The 24094-nt window shown below is 46.5% G+C and overlaps 1 protein-coding gene across 1 annotated transcript in view; it reads left to right on the top strand.

Moving 5' to 3' along the window:
* Positions 1-24094, top strand: part of GRIK4 (glutamate ionotropic receptor kainate type subunit 4) — a 356362-nt gene that overhangs the window by 201577 nt on the left and 130691 nt on the right. Inside the window, exons 4-5 of the mRNA XM_063943500.1 lie at positions 16275-16372; positions 19164-19329. Of these exons, the coding sequence (XP_063799570.1) occupies positions 16275-16372; positions 19164-19329 (264 nt within the window). The remainder of the gene's footprint in view (positions 1-16274; positions 16373-19163; positions 19330-24094) is intronic.

Below are 24094 nucleotides of genomic sequence, written 5' to 3'. Positions count from 1 at the left end.
GACCCACATACATACACCAGTTTGGTCAGCAATTTTAGTCATACAGACCATAGTCTCATCTTACTGTACATTATAGAAATGGGATTGAAATGAGAGAGGAGAGAAGGCCTGCCGTTAGAGAACATCAAAGTTTATGTGACCATATCTGAAGGTGTGCATGCTACCAATTTCCATTGCTGGGATGAGTAATTTGCATTATATCCCTCTGAATGTGGCCAAATTATACCACGTTCCAAACGACTGGATTGTTGTTGTTGTTAATAATATAGTTGTTTATTTATATTTATATAGCGTCACCAAATTACACAGCTCTGTACAGAGAATATGGGGCCTATTTATCAATGAGCGATAAAACTCGTTGTAATAAAACTCGTTGCATTTGATAAATGGTGCTCCGGCCAGTCAGCTTCCAACTGTCATTTTTCAAACACATGACAGTTTGGAGCTGAATACATTACAGTTTGGAGCTGAACACATGACAGTTGGGAGCTGAACACATGACAGTTGGGAGCTGTACACATGACAGTTGGGAGTTGATTGGCTGGAGCACCATTTATCATATGCAATGAGATTTATCATTCACAAGGAGTTTTATCACTCATTGATAAATGGGCCCTTATATGTCATTCATATCAGTCCCTGCCCATTTGGAGCTTACAGTCTAAATACCCTAATATACAAGACACACAGACACTAGTGTAAGTTTTGTATGAATTGTATTAACCCACCAGTGTGTTTATGTAGTCTGAGAGGTAACTTGAGCAACCAAACACGAGGAGAACGTTGTAAGGGACCTCCATGCCGACACTCAGCAAGGAATTAAATACAGGTTGAGTATCCCATATCCAAATATTCCGAAATACGGAATATTCCGAAATACGGAATCTTTTGAGTGAGATAGTGAAAACTTTGTTTTCTGATGGCTCAATGTACACAAACTTTGTTTAATACACAAAGTTATTAAAAATATTGTATTAAATGACCTTCAGGCTGTGTGTATAAGGTATATATGAAACATAACTGAATTTTGAGAATATACACACACTTTGTTTAACGCACAAAGTTATTAAAAATATTGGCTAAAATGACCTTCAGGCTGTGTGTATAAGGTGTATATGAAATATAAATACATTCTGTGCTTAGACTTAGGTCCCATCACCATGATATATCATTATGGTATGCAATTATTCCAAAATACGGAAAAATCCGATATCCAAAATACTTCTGGTCCCAAGCATTTTGGATAAGGGAGACTCAACCTGTATACTATTAACAGTTTTTATTGAAAGTATATTGTACAGTGCTGGACTTAGTGCACTGGTGCAAGTGCGGGGGTACGGCGTGGTACGGCGTACCTTAAGAAATATGTTGCCGGTACGCCATACCACTTGCACCATGCGCTGGCTGAAGTACAGGTTTTTTTTAACAATCAAAGTTACAGTATGTGCCCCGCCACATTGGCCGAATTGAATCCCAGCCGCGGTGCAAGGTTAAGCCTCTTCCTCCTCCCCATGATTGGCTACTGAACGCACGTGACAGTGCAGGAGCCCAGCAGCAGCAACCTCCGCCACTACCACGGTCAGAGTGAAGTGACTGACCTGGGTGGACACCGCGCCGATGCCGATATACAAGCCCGGTTGGGCCTGGCTAGTTCAAAGGCTACTGTTGGCTGGGGGGTGAAGAGACCGGACTGAGCACTGAGGGGCAGGAGAGGGCACTGTGGGGGCATATCTGGCACTGGGGCGCATATGTTCTATCTGGCACTGGGGGGGGCATATGTGTACCTGGCACTGTGGGGACATGTGTGTACCTGGCACTGTGTGAGCATATCTGGCACTGTGGGACATATGTGTATGTGGCACTGCACTACTCGGGCAAATGTGTATGTGGCACTGTTGTGGGCATATGTGTATCTGGCACTCCAATATTGGGGGCATATGTGTATCTGGCACTATTGGGGTCATATGTGTATCTGGCCCCCCATATGTGTGCCACGCCCCCATTTTCATTGGCCACGCCCCATGTGGAATGTGGCCACACACGTTTTATTGCGTGTGTACACAGTACCGCAATAAGAGATTTTTTCCTACTTGTACCACTGACTTACTGTATAACTTACAAAATTAATGAGGTTGGAAAAAACCTACGAAATACCCACTAATCTTAGCTGTGATCATTCAAATAAAGTTAATCTACAGCAAGGAAACAAACGTCTCAATGAGGCAACCTTTACTTTATATGTCCAGTGTAAAAATGTTATTCTTGAACCCATAATGCAATTATTATCCCACTAGTTACCAGCCCGCCAAAATGACGGAACAAAATAACAGTGATGTTAGTGCCGGCGGCTGTGTGCGCCTGAACGGAGCAACAATTAAATAGCTCTGTCGGGCGCCATCTATTGGCCGCCGTCGCACACAACACTTGAATTCCCCCTGTAGAGGTGAGGAGCAGCGTTAGCCTTTTATTATATAGGACTTATGTAATTCAATCATTTACATTATGCTATATTCTAGCTACAGCTACAGCTACAGCTACAGGTGCAATGTATTGTATCAAAACGTTTTATACAATACATATTCAATAAATATGAATACATTTTTAAATCCAGTGATTCTGTTATCAACACTTTCAAGGTGTGGAGATATACAGTAAGTGGCTGTTAGCTTCATTAATTACACAAAGGTCCTGCATCAGAACATGATAATGGCTGATGTCCACCTATTTGTCTCATGTCTCTATCAACGTCTTTCACTTAAGATATTTGCAAGGCTTAAATGTGTAGAAGGTTTCTTGCAGTACCAAAGGCCATCCTTGCAGACCATGCCCACTTAGATTGTGTACTCTGTTCATAACCTGTAGAAGAAATCAGTGCTGTAGCAGCCGACACATCGTACAAGCCAAATAGAAGTGCCACTGGAGCAGTGGCATCACTCAGGAAGGGGTGTGCATCCGGGGTGTCACCGTGTGAGGAGTGACACCAAAATGATGGCTCCTCCCCAGTGACAAGAAGCAAGTAACATTACGTGCAGCACTCGGCTCCTGTCACAGAGTAGGAGGTGGCTGGGTGCACTGTGCAAGCAGACTAGTTTCCGGGGGCAGCCAAGTATCTCTCGGAATGCTGGGCACTCCCCCCAGAGTGATTAAAATGATGCCGGCCCGTGAGGCCATGCCCCTTTCCTGATAGGTTACACACCCTTTTCGGGCAGGTTGCTTTTCACTTCACCGGGTGTTAATAACCCCAGTGACACCTGTGCACATCCTGCCCCCTCGTCCTTGCTCCCTGGCCAGTGGCATCGATCTCACACCCCTATTCATAGCCCTGAAAGAAATAATGACTTACATACTTTTCCGTTCTTACCGTGGCTAGCTGTGGTTTAGGGGTCTATTCATGATGCAGTGAAAAGTGTGGAGAAGTGAGCCAGTGGAGACGTTGCCCATGGCAACCAATCAGCATTGAAGTAACATTCATAATTTGCATACTATACAATTGTACGGAGCAGCTGATTGGTTGCCATGAGCAACTTCTCCACAGGCTGACTTCTCCACTCTTATCACTGCTTCATGAATAGACCCCTTAGAATGAGAATCTTTATAACACTAATGGGCCTAATTCACAGGTGGACAGGGTTGGACTGGCCCACAGGGGTACAGGGGAAACCACCGGTGGGCCCTACTGCCTGGTGCCCTCCTCCTCCTCTAGGGATCAGGTTCCAGACTGTGCTGTTACTAATCTAGTACATTATCATGCATGCACTACAGTATTTACTGTATATATTTATCTAGGGGACCAGCCCATGCAAAATGGTTAGGCAAACCAATGTGACCACTGGGCACACCCCCTCTAGAGACTGGCCACACCCCTAAACATGGGCCTCTACCACTGTATTCCCCCGGTGAGCCCTACATGCGCCAGTCCGACACTGCACAGGGATGTCATTAGAAGCCAGCGACTGATGTTTTCCGTCTGCGCATGTGTCCACCCACACTGCACATGGGTGGTCATTCCAAGTTGATCGCAGCAGCAATTTTGTTAGCAGTTGGGCAAAACCATGTGCACTGCAGGGGGGGCAGATATAACATGTGCAGAGAGAATTAGATCTGGGTGGGGTGTGTTCAAACTGGAATCTAGATTGCAGTGTAAGAATAAAGCAGCCAGTATTTACCCTGCACAGAAACAAAATAACCCATCCAAATCTAACTCTCTCTGCAAATGTTATATCTGCCCCTCCTGTGCAGCTCGGCACAGCTGTAGTGCCGAGACCCCTCGGGCAGCCGCCCAAGACGAGCCCACCTTCCTAGTGGAATGGGCCTTAACCGATTTTGGTAACAGCAATCCTGCCGTAGAATGCGCCTGCTGAATCGTGTTACAGATCCAGCGAGCAATAGTCTGCTTTGAAGCAGGGCCGCCAACCTTGTTGGCTGCATACAGGACAAACAGTGCTTCATTTTTTCTGATCCTAGCCGTTCTGGCCACGTAAATTTTCAAAGCCCTGACCACATCAAGGGACTCGGAATCCTCCAAGTCACGTGTAGCCACAGGCACGACAATAGGTTGGTTCATATGAAAGGATGAGACCACCTTAGGTAGGAATTGAGGACGGGTCCACAATTCCGCTCTATCCATATGGAAAACCAGATAGGGGCTTTTATGTGATAAAGCCGCTAATTCCAAAACTCGCCTAGCCGAAGCCAAGGTGTCAGGAATCGACTTACCGCTGTTATGTCTGTCCGCCGGAGCGGACTCCGTCCGGGGTCACTGCATGTTGCTGTCACCTGTCGCCCTGCTCGTGGATACCATCTCAGGTCTGGGAGCGCCCCTGGAGTCAACGGGCGTGTGGGCGCGCCGCGTCCCAGCCGGGCCGCGTCATGGGCGCCGCCATGACAGTTTTCCCCAGTGTAACTGCGGCAGCCAATCCGGAGCTTGGCCGCACCTCCTCGTCTCACTCCAGCCAATACCTGCCGGTCAGGGGGTATATCAGGAGCTGCAGGGTGAGTCAGAGGTTGTCCTGAACTTTGTGTCACTCCTGCGACTCGTGTGTTTGGACCTGTTATCCTGTTCCTCCGTGTTCCTGGATATTCACCTGATCCTCCGTGTTCCTGGATACTCCCCTGTGTCTCCGTGTTCCTGGATATTCTCCTGTATCTGCTACTCCGTGGAACTACAAGCACCAGCACCACAGCAATACCTTTCTGGCTTCACACCTTCCACACCTGCAGTGTGCTCCAGCCATCAGCAGTAGAGACTCCCTATCCAGGTGCATTCTAACAACTCACCTGTGATTCAGCCTGCAAGCTGATTGTGCTTTCCACCAGCACAGTGGACATTAACACCACGTCTCCTGCATTGCTACCAGGTTTGCTACTACTATTCCTATCTCTGCTGGCTCCACGTTTTAACCATTCCGGTTTCATTTCCATGCTACAAACTCTGCCATAGACTTTCAGTTTCAAACCATACTATTCCATTGCCATTACCATTGCCGTTACCATTGTCATTTCCATTGCATTCGTTTGTTTACTTTCTGCTGCATTATTATCTGGACTTTTCTGTTATTAATAAATCTACATTGTGCACATGCGCAGAAACCCAGTACAGCCTCCTCACTTCATTCCACCTACCTCCACTGACCCACTAGCGCCCCCTCCGGGGACACAAACAAAACCGTCTCTGACAGTAAGTTCAGGACCGATGGACTCGGACGGTGGTCAGAGTGTGGGGTCAGGGGCCTTAAAAAATCTGGTCTCCCGTTTGGATGGACAAGAGGTTGTGCAGCAGCAGATATTCCAGTTTCTGCAAGGGATGTCTTCCCGGATTGATACGTTACAACAATCTCTGCTAAGTGCGCCTGCACCTCCAGTTCCTGTTACCCCTGCACATGCCAGTGTTGGGGGTTCTTCTTCTTCTCCGGCTGCATCTGCTCCTGTATCTCGTTTGCACTTGCCTGTGCCTAGCAGGTATGATGGCAGTCCGAAGTTATGCCGTGGGTTCCTCAACCAGTGTGAAGTCCAGTTTGAACTTTTACCTCATAATTTTCCCACGCCAAGATCCAAGGTTGCTTATATCATCTCACTGCTCTCTGGATCAGCCCTGAGCTGGGTGTCTCCTCTGTGGGAACGTGCCGACCCGTTGATGAACAACTATGCCGAGTTTGTTTCCATCTTCAGACGCATCTTCGATGAACCGGGTCGTGCAACTTCAGCCTCCGCAGATCTTCTCCAGCTCCGTCAAGGGACTCGCAGTATGGGTCAATACGTCATCCAGTTCCAGACGCTAGCCGCAGAGATCCAGTGGAATAACCAAGCCTTAGTAGCAGCCTTCTGGCATGGACTCTCAGAGAGGATAAAAGATGAACTGGCAACTCGTGATATTCCTGAGCAATTACCCGAGCTAATCTCCCTATGTATCAAGTTGGACTCTCGCATCCGCGAACGCAACAATGAGCGTGCTCGTGCTGAGTGTCGCAAACCAAGAATGGTACCTCCTGTACAGTTGCAGCCTCCACCTTCTGATGAGCCTATGCAAATTAATAGGTCCCGCTTAACTGCTGAGGAGCGGTCAAGGAGACTCCGTGAGAGACTGTGTCTTTACTGTGCGGCAGTAGGCCACCAAATAAGTTCTTGTCCAGTGCGTTCGGGAAACGCCAGATCCTGACTTGTAAGGGAGGAGTCAAGTTGGGATCTTTCAAGCAAGCTCCTTCAACCCAAGATCTCATTCTTCCTGTGACCTTAGAGACGGCGGCTGGACTCCAATCTGCAACTGCGTTGGTAGACTGTGGTGCAGCGGGGAATTTCATCACTCAAGCTGCGGTAGACAAGTTTCATCTGCCGGTCTGTGAACTTCCATGTCCCGTCTACATTACGGCAGTAGATGGTAGCCGTATCTCTAAGGGGTATATCACTCAACAAACCAGGCCAGTGATACTGGGGGTTGGGTTCCTACATTCTGAGTTAATTAAGTTTTTAGTTATTCCACAGGCAACTCAGGAGATTGTGTTAGGTATGCCCTGGCTCCAGCTACATAACCCACAGATTGACTGGTCCACATTACAACTAACTGCTTGGGGGTCACATTGCCGTCAGTCTTGTTTAGCCCAAGTTGTTCCTGTCAAGACTTCTGAAATCAAGACCCCGTCTACTCTTCCTACGGCCTACCAAGACTTCGCTGACGTCTTCAGCGAAAAGGCCGCTGATGTTCTACCGCCCCATAGAGAGTGGGATTGCCCCATCGACCTTGTTCCTGGCAAAAAACCACCTAGGGGGCGCACCTACCCGTTATCTGTTCCTGAAACCGAAGCGATGAGTAAATACATCCAAGAAAATCTACAGAAAGGATTCATCCGTCCCTCATCATCACCTGCTGGGGCAGGTTTCTTTTTTGTTAAAAAGAAAGATGGAGGACTACGTCCATGTATTGACTACCGGGGACTTAATGACATTACCATTAAGAACAGCTACCCGTTACCTCTGATTACCGAGTTATTTGATAGGGTCAAAGGAGCCCGCATCTTCACCAAGTTAGATCTCCGCGGTGTCTATAATCTCATCAGAATCCGCAGCGGTGATGAATGGAAGACGGCTTTCAATACTCGGGATGGCCATTACGAGTACCTGGTAATGCCATTCGGGTTGAGCAATGCCCCAGCAGTGTTCCAGCACTTTGTTAATGAAATCTTCCGTGACGTTCTGTACAAATATCTCGTAGTTTACCTGGACGATATCCTCATCTTCTCTCAAGACCTCTCCTCTCATCGTCTCCAAGTCCGTGAAGTTCTCCGACGTCTTCGTGAGAATCGTCTCTACGGCAAGTTGTCCAAGTGCACCTTCGAAGTTGCCTCCGTACCCTTCCTGGGGTATATAATTTCTGGATCGGATCTTCAGATGGACCCGGCAAAATTGGAAGCCATTGCCAATTGGTCCATTCCGAATACTCTCAAGTCAATTCAACGATTCCTGGGCTTCGCCAATTATTATAGGAAATTCATCCGAGGCTTTTCAACTCTCATTGCTCCTATTACTAGCTTAACTCGGAAAGGGGCAGATCATTCCAACTGGTCAGAAGATGCCCTGGCTGCGTTTCAAAAAATCAAGATGGCTTTTGTTACCGCTCCAGTTTTGTTACAGCCCGATATTAATAAGCCATTCGAGTTGGAGGTGGATGCTTCCACAGTAGGAGTGGGAGCTGTTCTCTCTCAGATGGGAGCTGACGGGAAGATTCATCCCTGTGGATTCTTTTCCCGTAAATTTCTTCCTGCAGAAGTTAATTATTCCATCGGAGATCAAGAGCTTCTGGCGATTAAACTGGCCCTTGAGGAATGGAGGTATCTCCTGGAAGGGGCGAAGTTTCCATTTAATATCTATACGGATCATAAAAACCTGCTCTACTTGAAGGCAGCTCAGTGCCTTAATCCTCGCCAGTCCCGATGGGCTATGTTCTTCTCCCGTTTTAATTTCAAGCTCCATTTCCGCCCAGGTTCTCAGAATACCAAAGCAGATGCCTTGTCTCGATCCATGGAATCTGAGGACGAGATATCCGATCCAGTACCACGCTCCATCCTGGATCCTGTTGCTTTTGCTTCTTCACAAGTTTCTCCAGCTCCGCCTCCTGGTAAGACTTTTGTTGCTCCTGAACTCCGTTCTAAGTTGTTGTCTTGGGCTCATCAGTCTAAATTTACTGGGCATCCTGGTGTCCTAAAGACTTTTAAATTTCTCTCTGAAACATACTGGTGGCCGAAGATGAAAGTCGACATCAAAGACTTTGTGGCGTCTTGCCCTAAATGTGTGCAGCACAAAACTCCTCGTCAGTCTCCAGCAGGTCAGTTACAGCCGTTATCCATTCCCAGCCGTCCTTGGTCACATCTGTCTATGGATTTCATCTCTGACCTTCCCTCCTCCCAAGGATTCAATACCATCTGGGTAGTGGTCGACAGATTTACCAAAATGGCTCATTTTGTTCCACTCCAAGGACTTCCTTCCGCTCCAAAACTGGCTCAAATCTTCCTACGGGAGATTTTCCGTTTACATGGACTACCCACTGAAATAATATCTGACCGTGGAGTTCAGTTTGTGGCAAGGTTTTGGAGAGCTCTCTGTTCTGCCATGCAGGTCCATCTCAAGTTCTCGTCAGCGTATCATCCTCAGACGAATGGGCAGACAGAGAGGGTAAACCAGGAGTTGGAAACTTTCCTGAGACTGTACATATCATCTTCCCAAGATGACTGGGTAGATTTGCTCCCGTGGGCTGAATTCGCTCACAATTTCCGCTATCACACAGCTACTGAAACTACTCCGTTCTTCGCTGTTTATGGGCAGCATCCACGAGTTCCTGATTTTCAAGACCTTCCTAGCATCGATGTCCCTGCTGCCACTACTGTCCTCAGTCAGTTCTCAACAATCTGGAGGAAGATTCATACTTCACTCAAAAAGGCTTCTGCCCGGTACAAATTCTTTGCCGACCGCAAGAGACGTGCAGTTCCCAGCTTGAAACCTGGGGATAAAGTCTGGCTGTCAACCCGGAATCTTCGTCTTAAAGTGCCTTCGATGAAGTTTGCACCACGCTTCATTGGTCCTTTCTCCATTGAAAGAGTTCTAAATCCTGTGGCTTACAAGCTCAAGTTACCCTCTTCATTGCGTATTCCTAATGCTTTCCATGTCTCTCTCCTCAGACCATTAGTCCTAAATCGCTTCCAAAGAGCTCTTCCAGCTGGCCCCAGCATTCCAACTCAGCGGGGCATAGAGTTCGAGATAGAGAAGATCCTGGACTCCCGTCACCGGTATGGTCGTCTGCAATATCTCATCGACTGATCCGGCTATGGTCCTGAGGAGAGGAGTTGGGTGAACTCTGCTGATGTCCACGCTCCCAGGTTGGTCCGTGTTTTCCACAGGTCTCATCCTTCCAAGCCACGTGGGTGTTCGGTGCCCACCCATAAGGGAGGGGGTACTGTCAGGAATCGACTTACCGCTGTTATGTCTGTCCGCCGGAGCGGACTCCGTCCGGGGTCACTGCATGTTGCTGTCACCTGTCGCCCTGCTCGTGGATACCATCTCAGGTCTGGGAGCGCCCCTGGAGTCAACGGGCGTGTGGGGGCGCCGCGTCCCAGCCGGGCCGCGTCATGGGCGCCGCCATGACAGTTTTCCCCAGTGTAACTGCGGCAGCCAATCCGGAGCTTGGCCGCACCTCCTCGTCTCACTCCAGCCAATACCTGCCGGTCAGGGGGTATATCAGGAGCTGCAGGGTGAGTCAGAGGTTGTCCTGAACTTTGTGTCACTCCTGCGACTCGTGTGTTTGGACCTGTTATCCTGTTCCTCCGTGTTCCTGGATATTCACCTGATCCTCCGTGTTCCTGGATACTCCCCTGTGTCTCCGTGTTCCTGGATATTCTCCTGTATCTGCTACTCCGTGGAACTACAAGCACCAGCACCACAGCAATACCTTTCTGGCTTCACACCTTCCACACCTGCAGTGTGCTCCAGCCATCAGCAGTAGAGACTCCCTATCCAGGTGCATTCTAACAACTCACCTGTGATTCAGCCTGCAAGCTGATTGTGCTTTCCACCAGCACAGTGGACATTAACACCACGTCTCCTGCATTGCTACCAGGTTTGCTACTACTATTCCTATCTCTGCTGGCTCCACGTTTTAACTATTCCGGTTTCATTTCCATGCTACAAACTCTGCCATAGACTTTCAGTTTCAAACCATACTATTCCATTGCCATTACCATTGCCGTTACCATTGTCATTTCCATTGCATTCGTTTGTTTACTTTCTGCTGCATTATTATCTGGACTTTTCTGTTATTAATAAATCTACATTGTGCACATGCGCAGAAACCCAGTACAGCCTCCTCACTTCATTCCACCTACCTCCACTAGCGCCCCCTCCGGGGACACAAACAAAACCGTCTCTGACACAAGGCTAACAACATGACCACCTTCCAAGTGAGATATTTCAACTCCACTGTTTTAAGTGGTTCAAACCAATGTGACTTAAGGAAACTTAACACCACATTAAGGTCCCAAGGCGCCACCGGAGGTACAAAAGGAGGCTGAATATGCAGCACTCCCTTCACAAAAGTCTGTACTTCAGGTAGAGAGGCCAATTCCTTTTGAAAGAAAATGGATAAGGCCGAAATCTGAACTTTAATGGAGCCTAATTTTAGGCCCAGATTCACTCCAGTTTGTAGGAAGTGAAGAAAACGGCCTAGATGGAATTCATCCGTAGGAGCATTCCTGGCCTCACACCAAGAAACATATTTTCTCCATATTCGCTGATAATGTTTAGATGTCACGTCCTTCCTAGCCTTTATTAGCGTAGGAATGACCTCATCCTGAATACCTTTTTCCGCTAGGATCCGGCGTTCAACCGCCATGCCGTCAAACGCAGCCGCGGTAAGTCTTGGAACAGACAGGGACCCTGTTGCAACAGGTCCTGTCTTAGAGGAAGAGGCCACGGATCTTCTGTGAGCATTTCCTGCAGATCCGGATACCAGGTCCTTCGTGGCCAATCCGGAACAATGAGTATTGTTCTCACTCCTCTTTTTCTTATTATTCTCAACACCTTGGGTATGAGAGGAAGAGGAGGAAATACATAGACCGACTGGAACACCCACGGTGTCACTAGGGCGTCCACAGCTACCGCCTGAGGGTCTCTTGACCTGGCGCAATACCTTTGTAGCTTTTTGATGAGACGGGATGCCATCATGTCTATTTGGGGCAGTCCCCACCGACTTGCAATCTGTGCGAAGACTTCCTGATGAAGTCCCCACTCTCCCGGATGCAGGTCGTGTCTGCTGAGGAAGTCTGCTTCTCAGTTGTCCACTCCCGGAATGAACACTGCTGACAGTGCGCTTACATGATTCTCCGCCCAGCGAAGAATTCTGGTGGCTTCCGCCATTGCCACTCTGCTCCTTGTGCCGCCTTGGCGGTTTACATGAGCTACTGCGGTGACGTTGTCTGACTGTATCAGAACCGGTTGGTCGCGAAGTAAGGTCTCCGCTTGACGTAGGGCGTTGTATATGGCCCTTAGTTCCAAGATGTTGATGTGAAGACAAGTCTCTTGACTTGACCAAAGACCTTGGAAATTTCTTCCCTGTGTGACTGCTCCCCAACCTCGGAGACTTGTGTCTGTGGTCACCAGGATCCAGTCCTGAATGCCGAACCTGCGACCCTCTAGGAGGTGAGCACTCTGCAGCCACCACAGGAGAGACACCCTGGCTCTGGGGGACAGGGTGATCCTCTGATGCATTTGTAGATGTGACCCGGACCACTTGTCCAGTAAGTCCCATTGGAAGGTCCTCGCATGGAACCTGCCGAAGGGAATGGCTTCGTACGATGCCACCATTTTCCCCAAGACTCGAGTGCAGTGATGCACTGACACCTGTTTCGGCTTCAATAGATTTCTGACCAGAGTCATGAGCTCCTGAGCTTTTTCCATTGGAAGAAAAACCTTTTTCTGGTCTGTGTCCAAAATCAAGCCCAAGAAGGTCAGACGCGTCGTGGGAACATAGGCATTTGTTTCCCCCAGTACCCTGAATGATAACCGTAACCAGATATAAATTCCACATGATAATAGAATTCAGAGATCTTCGTTACACATATTTGCGCAAATGTGTGAATAAGCCCCAAAGCCGCATCAAGGCGTCTCTGTATATTTGGGGTCCCTAGCGCTATATCTAGGTGCAGGGTGTGGCACCCCAAAACACCAGCATAAGCCAGAAAGCCCAGTTTAGCAAACCAGTGAAAAAACTATAGTGTTAATGAATTAGTATTTAGGAAGCTGAAGCTATAGAGAAAGTGATACAAAAATTAAATGCAATTAAAATAGAGAAATACTGTTAAAAAATTAATAAGTGAAAAGTGTTAATAGAATGTAAAGGTATGCCACACTAAGGCCATCCAGCTCAGCCAGTCCAGAGGCACCACACCTCACACCTCCATTACCCCAATCTGGGTCTAAGATTAACCAGCAAGGAGCCACATGATAATGGCTCCTTACTACAATATGTCTAAGCTAAGAGCTACCTACCTTGGAGCAACCCCATAATGCTCCATGTGGCATGTCAGGGCCTGCACCTCCTCCTAATGCAGGAACCTCTCTGCCTCTCACAACAAACATATATAGTCGTAGGAACCAACTGTGACTTCGGAATATTGAGAATCCAGCCGTGTTGCTGTAACACCTTCAAAGACAGAGACACGCTGTCCAGTAACTTCTCCCGAGATCTCGCTTTTATGAGGAGATCGTCCAAGTACGGGATAATTGTGACCCCTCGCTTGCGCAGGAGCACCATCATTTCCGCCATTACCTTGGTGAAAATCCTTGGGGTCGTTGAAAGCCCCAACGGCAACGTCTGAAATTGGTAATGACAATCCTGTACAGCAAATCTCAGGTACGCCTGATGAGGAGGAAATATTGGAACATGAAGGTATGCATCCTTTATGTCCAGGGAGACCATAAAATCCCCCCCTTCCAGGCTGGCGATGACCGCCCTGAGCGATTCCATCTTGAACTTGAACTTTTTCAAGTATAAGTTCAGGGATTTTAAATTCAAAATGGGTCTGACCGAACCGTCCGGTTTCGGAACCACAAACAGGGTTGAGTAATAACCCTTTCCTTGTTGCAGTAGAGGAACCTTGACCACTACCTGTTGAAGATACAATTTTTGTATTGCATTCAACACTAACTCCCTCTCTGAGGGAGCCGCAGGTAGAGCCGATTTGAAAAACCGGCGAGGAGGCACCTCTTCGAACTCCAGCTTGTATCCCTGAGAAACAATTTCTATTGCCCAGGGATCCACCTGTGAATTAACCCAGATGTGGCTGAAAAGTCGAAGACGTGCCCCCACTTGAGCGGACTCCCCCAGGGAAGCCCCAGCGTCATGTGGTGGATTTTGCAGAGGCAGGGGAGGACTTCTGTTCCTGGGAACTAGCTGTGTGCAGCTTTTTCCCTCTGCCCTTACCTCTGGCAAGAAAGGACGATCCTCGTACTCTTTTGCTTTTATTCGAACGAAAGGACTGCATTTGATAATGAGGTGCTTTCTTAGGCTGTGAGGGAACATAAGGCAAAAAATTCGATTTACCTGCCGTAGCTGTGGAGACGAGGTCCGAGAGGCCTTCTCCAAATAACTCCTCACCTTTGTAAGGCAAAGACTCCATATGCCTCTTTGAGTCGGCATCACCCGTCCACTGCCGGGTCCATAAGACTCGCCTAGCAGAAACAGACATAGCGTTTATTCTGGAACTTAGCAAACAAATGTCTCTTTGAGCATCCCTCATATATAACGCCACATCTTTTATATGCCCTAGGGTCATTAAAATGGTATCCTTATCTAGGGTCTCAATTTCCATAGATATGGAGTCTGTCCATGCTGCGACAGCACTACAAACCCAGGCCGACGCCATCGCCGGTCTAAGAATTGTACCTGAATGTGTGTAAATGGACTTCATGGTAACCTCCTGTCTGCGATCAGCAGCATCCTTGAGGGTAGCCGTATCTTGTGATGGCAGCGCTATCTTTTTTGATAAACGTGTTAAAGCCTTGTCCACCTTAGGACTCGGAGAAGACTCCCATCATATCCTATCCGTCTGCGGAAAAGGATACGCCATAAGAATCCTTTTGGGAATCTGCAGCCTCTTGTCTGGAGATTCCCAAGCCTTTTCGCACAGCTCGCTCAGCTCATACGAGGATGGAAAAGTGACCGTAGGCTTTTTCTCTTTATACATGTGCACCCTCTTGTCAGGGACAGGGGGTTCCTCCGTGATATGCAAAACCTCTTTTATTGCAATAATCATATATCGAATGCCCTTAGCCACTTTTGGCTGTAATTTTGCCTCCTCATAGTCGACACTGGAGTCTGAATCCGTGTCGGTATCTGTGTCCATTATTTGGGACAATGTGCGTTTCTGAGACCCGGAAGGTCCCGGTGACACAGGGACAGGCATGGTCTGACTACCTGACTGTTCCCTAGCCTCAGCTTTGTCTAATCTCTTGTATAATAAATTAACATTAGCACTCAAGACATTCCACATCTCCATCCAGTCCGGTGTCGGCGCTGCCGACGGAGATCTGACATTCATACACTCCCCCTCCTCCTTAGGTGAGCCTTCCACTTCATACATGTCGACACACGCGTACCGACACACCCCACACACACAGGGAAGCTCTTATCTGAAGACAGTTCCCCACCAGGCCCTTTGGAGAGACAGAGAGAGAGTATGCCAGCACACACCCCAGCGCTATACAACCCAGGCAAAACACAGAATGTTTCCCCAGTAGCGCTGAAATAACTTGTTTTTTGCCAATTATGTGCCCCCCCCCCCTCTTGAAAAACCCACTGTCACCTCAGTAAGCAGGGGAGAGTCCGGGGAGCTTCCTCTCAGCGCTGTGCTGTGGAGAAAAATGGCGCTGGTGAGTGCTGAGGGAGAAGCCCCGCTCAATTTATTCAAAAACATGGCGGGGGCTCTTTTTATACATGTACAGTGCCCAGCTGTACATGTATATATGTGTTTATGCCATAATAGAGGTTTATATTGCTGCCCAGGGCGCCCCCCCTGCGCCCTGCACCCTTACAGTGACCGGAGTGTGTGAGGTGTATGGTAGCAATGGCGCACAGCTGCAGTGCTGTGCGTTACCTCAGTGAAAATCACGAAGTCTTCTGCCGCCTTTGAAGCCTTCTTTCTTCTCATACTCACCCGGCTTCTATCTTCTGGCTCTGCGAGGAGGACGACGGCGCGGCTCTGGGACGAACTCCAGGGTGAGACCTGTGTTCCGACTCCCTCTGGAGCTAATGGTGTCCAGTAGCCTAACAAACAGGACCTTGAAACTCAGAGAAGTAGGGCTGTTTCTCTCTCCTCAGTCCCACGATGCAGGGAGTCTGTTGCCAGCAGTGCTCCCAGAAAATAAAAAACCTAATTAAAATACTTTCTTAGCAGGAAACTCAGGAGAGCTCCCTGCAGTGCACCCATCTCCTCTGGGCACAGTATCAAACTGAGGTCTGGAGGAGGGGCATAGAGGGAGGAGCCAGTGCACACCCAGAGTCAAAGTCTTTCTTAAAGTGCCCATGTCTCCTGCGGAGCCCGTCTATCCCCATGGTCCTTACGGAGTCCCAGCATCCTCTAGGACGTTAGAGAAAGTTATAAAGTTCCTGAAAATATTTGTGTTCGTACTATGTTGTGTTATTTGCATTCCTCTTCTTTCCATGGAACTGAGCACGTAAGGTAAGATGTGGCCATTGGAAATTCCCAGATAACACATACTTGTCTTATCTCCTACAGTGTGCCAGATACTTCCCAAAGGAGTTTTGGGGGTGCTAGGCCCATCTTACAGCCCGTCATCCAGTTCCATCATCAGCAACATCTGTGGCGAAAAGGAGGTTAGCACCCACCAAAAATAAATACTTTGAGCCATTTGCCTTTCTGTTTTTGTATAACTTGTCGCCTTTGTATAGTTAGATATTTCATTTTATGTTTTGCTTTTGTCTTCAGCCATCTTGTGACTACAATACAATAAGTGGAACTAAATAGTAAATAGCAATTAAAAATGTTACTCTAATCCAGGTATCCAGCAGTTTATAGAATGCAGGGACTGTATTTACACATTAGAGAGTGATAACCAGTCAGGGTGTGTAGTGACGGACACCAGTACTGCAATGTTACTAGCCAGGAGCCTCCATGACTGTCTCAGTAGAACGGGCTGGCTCTGGATATACTCAGAGCAAAATACATTATTTATCACATCATTTGAAATGTAAATAAGTAAAGAGGGTTAAGTCTGCTGAAGCATATCTGTTGGCGAACAAAGTAGTTTGTAAATTCAGCCCAACTCATTAGAGTGTGGTATGGGCGTCCTGGGAAATATAGCAGAATCCCATGAATTACTAAACGCTGTTTAGCTAAAAAAAAGAAAGAAAAGGTCAGATATTATGGCTGAACCTCATTAAAATATGTTTTGTCTTTCAGGATTCACTTTAAAAGTCAATTTACCCTTTATTTGGGTTGGGTTCATGTGACCGGGATCCGGTCTCTAGATCGACAGTAACTAGGTTGACAGTAACTAGGTCAACCACTATTGGTCGACAGTAACTAGGTCGACAGTAACTACGTCAACCACTATTGGTCGACAGTAACTAGGTAGACAGGATCTCTAGCTCGACATGTTCTAGGTCAACAGGTCAAAAGGTCGACACGAGTTTTCACAATTTCTTTTTTTGACCTTTTTTCATACTTAACGATCCACGCGGACTATCATTGGGAATAGTAACCTGCTCGAAGCATGCGAGGGGACACAGTGCACTAATTGGGGTTCCCAGTTACTGTACGGAGACACCAAAACCCCCCAAAAAACTTCATGTCGACCTTTTGACCTGTCTACCTAGACCATATCGACCTAGAGACCCTAGTTACTGTCAACAAATAGTGGTCGACCTAGTTACCGTCAACCTCTTACTGTCGACCTTGCATACCACACCGGTGTGACCGGCGATTGGGAGATGGGCGTTCACTGTATGGACGGCGGGATCCCGGCTTTTAGATGGCTGGCGGCGGGCGAGGGTGCACCATGCAATGGGCTCAGTGGGTTGCTACGCTCACCACAGGTTCTATTCCCACTCTATGGGTGTCGTGGACACCCAAGAGTGGGAATAGTCTCTGTTGGACTGCATGCCGACCGGCGGGCTGTTCACCGTTCGGGATACCGGCGTTGGTATAGTAACCGGCGGATAATCACATCATATATATCTATTTTTATTTATTTATTTTTATTTATTGCAAGTATTGTTCTTTAATACTCTCAATTTTTAACTAGTATAATTTTTCTTTTTTATGCTGTCCTTCCCATTATTATAATATATTATTTCATCCAGCTTTAAATGCTAATGAGCAGGCTTTGTGCCCTTTCCCATTGATTGGTCTCTGCAGACTGCTTCCATCACTGTATTGCTAGATCAGGTATCCACTTATTTTCCACGTACTTACTTGTAACTTGGCACCTCTGGGATATCCCGATGTGGAGGTAGAGGTGGGGTATTGCTAAAAAACAAACATGTACCACCATGACCTCGCTATGGATGCAGGGCCATTGGGAGAATGCTGGGGCCTGGGTACTGAGGGATGTGACCAAATCTGGGAGGCGTGATCATGTCCCCTCCCCCAAAAAATGTCCTGAAAGATTCTATGCCTGGTGGTGCCAAGCAGCATGGCACACTGCAACAGCGGCTGGCCTGGGCCCCCACTGGGCCCCGCCAACAGGCCAGAACACAAGTAATCAGTTCACGCCTCCCACCACGGCGCACCTAATGGAATGCTTAGGGTAAATCTTTAAAATGCTCCGAGAATATGTGCATATGTGGACTAATCTGTAATGGGGAAAAAAACACATAAAACTGTGTTCTGAGGAAGAAGGAGTGGCATGGTTTTAAGATACATAAGTTCCAAAACAACTCTGTTCACTGTATTATATGAAGTGTGAGTGTGGTTACCATAGTAATCACATGGTTCCTGTAAAACTATAAATCAATAGTAAAGCTTAATCAAAACTCATAGGAAAAACAACTCTATCTGTCTTCTTACAGTTACAGACATCCATATCTATGTTAAAGAAACCCACCTACAGTTTAGAAAGTATTGTACCTTTCATGTATCCTATTTTCCTGTATGATGTCTCTTTGGGGGATATTTAATGAACATAATTATCTCATAAAAGCTGAAAAAAAATTACATTTATGTTTTCTGGAGATAAGTTTGATTAATAAAAAATATATATATTAAAATGTCTTCTCCAGTGACAGTTGCAGCACAGTCCAAAATTCAAATAGGGGAGCCACACCAACTGCCAGTGAGTCCCGGCCAGTGATGATGTATGGCAGTGTTTTGGATGGCAGTTGGTGTGGCCCCCCCTAGTTGAATTTTGGACTGTATTGCAACTGTCACTGGAGAAGAGATTTTTTTTTATTTTTTTTAACAAACTTATCTCCATCTCCAGAAAACATAAATATAAAATTTTCCAGCTTTTAAGAGATAATTATGTCTATTAAATATACCCTTTTATATTTTTCCATTATATTTAATATTTATATGTAAAAAAATATTCTTCTCCACAAGCCTTTTGTTACGTCCCTCTCCTTTCTTAGGTAAATTAACTGCCTTTTTATTTATTTTTTTAATCAGGTACCACACATAAAAGTCTCCCCTGAGGAATTTTTAAGGTTTCAATTTCAGAGATTCACAACTTTGAACCTTCACCCCAGCAACACAGACGTCAGTGCAGCTATAGGCGCACTACTTACTTTCTTCAACAGCACCACTGCCTGTCTTATGTGTGCCAAAGCAGAGTGTAAGTACTTATCACTACAATCAGAATCACTGTCTACCTTATCAGTGTCAAAGCAGAGTGTAAGTACCTATCACTACAATCAGAATCACTGTCTGCCTTATTTGTGGTGAAAGCAGAGTGTAAGTACCTATCACTACAATCAGAATCACTGTCTACCTTATCAGTGCCAAAGCAGAGTGTAAGTATCTATCACTACAATCAGAATCACTGTCTACCTTATTTGTGGTGAAAGCAGAGTGTAAGTACCTATCACTACAATCAGAATCACTGTCTACCTTATCAGTGCCAAAGCAGAGTGTAAGTACCTATCACTACAATCAGAATCACTGTCTACCTTATCAGTGCCAAAGCAGAGTGTAAGTACCTATCACTACAATCAGAATCACTGTCTACCTTATCAGTGCCAAAGTAGAGTGTAAGTACCTATCACTACAATCAGAATCACTGTCTACCTTATCAGTGCCAAAGTAGAGTGTAAGTACCTATCACTACAATCAGAATCACTGTCTACCTTATCAGTGCCAAAGCAGAGTGTAAGTACCTATCACTACAATCAGAATCACTGTCTACCTTATCAGTGCCAAAGCAGAGTGTAAGTACTTATCACTACAGTCAGAATCACTGTCTACCTTATCAGTGCCAAAGCAGAGTGTAAGTACCTATCACTACAATAAGAATCACTGTCTACCTTATCAGTGCCAAAGCAGAGTGTAAGTACTTATCACCACAGTCAGAATCACTGTCTACCTTATCAGTGCTAAAGCAGAGTGTAAGTACCTATCACTACAATCAGAATCACTGTGTACTTTATTTGTGGTGAAAGCAGAGTGTAAGTACCTATCACTACAATCAGAATCACTGTCTACCTTATCAGTGCCAAAGTAGAGTGTAAGTACCTATCACTACAATCAGAATCACTGTCTACCTTATCAGTGCCAAAGTAGAGTGTAAGTACCTATCACTACAATCAGAATCACTGTCTACCTTATCAGTGCCAAAGCAGAGTGTAAGTACCTATCACTACAATCAGAATCACTTTCTACCTTATCAGTGCCAAAGCAGAGTGTAAGTACTTATCACTACAGTCAGAATCACTGTCTACCTTATCAGTGCCAAAGCAGAGTGTAAGTACCTATCACTACAATAAGAATCACTGTCTACCTTATCAGTGCCAAAGCAGAGTGTAAGTACTTATCACTACAGTCAGAATCACTGTCTACCTTATCAGTGCCAAAGCAGAGTGTAAGTACTTATCACTACAGTCAGAATCACTGTCTACCTTATCAGTGCTAAAGCAGAGTGTAAGTACCTATCACTACAATAAGAATCACTGTCTACTAGAGATGAGCGGGTTCGGTTTCTCTGAATCCGAACCCGCCAGAACTTCATGTTTTTTTTCACGGGTCCGAGCGACTCGGATCTTCCCGCCTTGCTCGGTTAACCCGAGCGCGCCCGAACGTCATCATGACGCTGTCGGATTCTCGCGAGGCTCGGATTCTATCGCGAGACTCGGATTCTATATAAGGAGCCGCGCGTCGCCGCCATTTTCACACGTGCATTGAGATTGATAGGGAGAGGACGTGGCTGGCGTCCTCTCCATTTAGATTATAAGAGACTGAGAGAGATTTACTGGAGCTGACTAGGAGGAGTACTGTTACTGTAGAAGTGTAGAGACTGAGTGGAGAGAGTTTACTAGTGAGGACAGTGCAGTTTACTTTATAATCCGTTCTCTGCCTGAAAAAAGCGATACACAGCACACAGTGACTCAGTCACATACCATATCTGTGTGCACTGCTCAGGCTCAGGCCAGTGTGCTGCATCATCTATTATCTATATATAATATTATATATATCTGTCTGACTGCTCAGCTCACACAGCTTATAATTGTGGGGGAGACTGGGGAGCACTACTGCAGTGCCAGTTATAGGTTATAGCAGGAGCCAGGAGTACATAATATATTATATAGTGAGTGACCACCAGACACACAGTGCAGTTTATTTAATATATCCGTTCTCTGCCTGAAAAAAGCGATACACACAGTGACTCAGTCAGTACCATACCATATCTGTGTGCACTGCTCAGGCTCAGGCCAGTGTGCTGCATCATCTATTATCTATATATAATATTATATATATCTGTCTGACTGCTCAGCTCACACAGCTTATAATTGTGGGGGAGACTGGGGAGCACTACTGCAGTGCCAGTTATAGGTTATAGCAGGAGCCAGGAGTACATAATATATTATATAGTGAGTGACCACCAGACACACAGTGCAGTTTATTTAATATATCCGTTCTCTGCCTGAAAAAAGCGATACACACAGTGACTCAGTCAGTACCATACCATATCTGTGTGCACTGCTCAGGCTCAGGCCAGTGTGCTGCATCATCTATATATATTATATATCTGTCTGACTGCTCAGCTCACACAGCTTATAATTGTGGGGGAGACTGGGGAGCACTACTGCAGTGCCAGTTATAGGTTATAGCAGGAGCCAGGAGTACATATTATATTAAAATTAAACAGTGCACACTTTTGCTGCAGGAGTGCCACTGCCAGTGTGACTGACCAGTGACCTGACCACACTGACCACCAGTATAGTTAGTAGTATACTTATATTGTGATTGCCTGAAAAAGTTAAACACTCGTCGTGTGACTTCACTTGTGTGTTTTTTTTTTTTTTATTCTATAAAAATAAAACTCATTCTGCTGACAGACAGTGTCCAGCAGGTCCGTCATTATATAATATATAATATATACCTGTCCGGCTGCAGTAGTGATATATATATATTTTTTATATCATTTATCATCCAGTCGCAGCAGACACAGTACGGTAGTTCACGGCTGTGGCTACCTCTGTGTCTCTGCACTCGGCAGGCAGTCCGTCCATAATTGTAATACCACCTAACCGTGGATTTTTTTCATTCTTCTTTATACATACATAGTTACATAGACATCTTCTCTTTATCAACCAGTCTATATTAGCTGCAGACACAGTACAGTACGGTAGTTCACGGCTGTGGCTACCTCTGTGTCTGCACTCGGCAGGCAGTCCGTCCATAATTGTATACCACCTAACCGTGGTTTTTTTTCATTCTTCTTTATACATACATAGTTACATAGACATCTTCTCTTTATCAACCAGTCTATATTAGCTGCAGACACAGTACAGTACGGTAGTTCACGGCTGTGGCTACCTCTGTGTCTGCAGTCGGCAGGCAGTCCATAATTGTATACTAGTATCCATCTCCATTGTTTACCTGAGGTGCCTTTTAGTTGTGCCTATTAAAATATGGAGAACAAAAATGTTGAGGTTCCAAAATTAGGGAAAGATCAAGATCCACTTCCACCTCGTGCTGAAGCTGCTGCCACTAGTCATGGCCGAGACCAACGTCGTCTGCCAAGGCCGATGCCCAATGTCATAGTACAGAGCATGTCAAATCCAAAACACCAAATATCAGAAAAAAAAGGACTCCAAAACCTAAAATAAAATTGTCGGAGGAGAAGCGTAAACTTGCCAATATGCCATTTACCACACGGAGTGGCAAGGAACGGCTGAGGCCCTGGCCTATGTTCATGGCTAGTGGTTCAGCTTCACATGAGGATGGAAGCACTCAGCCTCTCGCTAGAAAAATGAAAAGACTCAAGCTGGCAAAAGCAGCACAGCAAAGAACTGTGCATTCTTCGAAATCCCAAATCCACAAGGAGAGTCCAATTGTGTCGGTTGCGATGCCTGACCTTCCCAACACTGGACGTGAAGAGCATGCGCCTTCCACCATTTGCACGCCCCCTGCAAGTGCTGGAAGGAGCACCCGCAGTCCAGTTCCTGATAGTCAGATTGAAGATGTCAGTGTTGAAGTACACCAGGATGAGGAGGATATGGGTGTTGCTGGCGCTGGGGAGGAAATTGACCAGGAGGATTCTGATGGTGAGGTGGTTTGTTTAAGTCAGGCACCCGGGGAGACACCTGTTGTCCGTGGGAGGAATATGGCCGTTGACATGCCAGGTGAAAATACCAAAAAAATCAGCTCTTCGGTGTGGAGGTATTTCACCAGAAATGCGGACAACAGGTGTCAAGCCGTGTGTTCCCTTTGTCAAGCTGTAATAAGTAGGGGTAAGGACGTTAACCACCTCGGAACATCCTCCCTTATACGTCACCTGCAGCGCATTCATAATAAGTCAGTGACAAGTTCAAAAACTTTGGGTGACAGCGGAAGCAGTCCACTGACCAGTAAATCCCTTCCTCTTGTAACCAAGCTCACGCAAACCACCCCACCAACTCCCTCAGTGTCAATTTCCTCCTTCCCCAGGAATGCCAATAGTCCTGCAGGCCATGTCACTGGCAATTCTGACGAGTCCTCTCCTGCCTGGGATTCCTCCGATGCATCCTTGCGTGTAACGCCTACTGCTGCTGGCGCTGCTGTTGTTGCCGCTGGGAGTCGATGGTCATCCCAGAGGGGAAGTCGTAAGCCCACTTGTACTACTTCCAGTAAGCAATTGACTGTTCAACAGTCCTTTGCGAGGAAGATGAAATATCACAGCAGTCATCCTACTGCAAAGCGGATAACTGAGGCCTTGACAACTATGTTGGTGTTAGACGTGCGTCCGGTATCCGCCGTTAGTTCACAGGGAACTAGACAATTTATTGAGGCAGTGTGCCCCCGTTACCAAATACCATCTAGGTTCCACTTCTCTAGGCAGGCGATACCGAGAATGTACACGGACGTCAGAAAAAGACTCACCAGTGTCCTAAAAAATGCAGTTG

The sequence above is a fragment of the Pseudophryne corroboree genome, chromosome 10, assembly GCF_028390025.1.
Source record: "Pseudophryne corroboree isolate aPseCor3 chromosome 10, aPseCor3.hap2, whole genome shotgun sequence".
In the NCBI taxonomy this organism is placed as follows: Eukaryota; Metazoa; Chordata; class Amphibia; order Anura; family Myobatrachidae; genus Pseudophryne; species Pseudophryne corroboree.
This window is presented reverse-complemented; position numbering and strand designations above follow the sequence as displayed.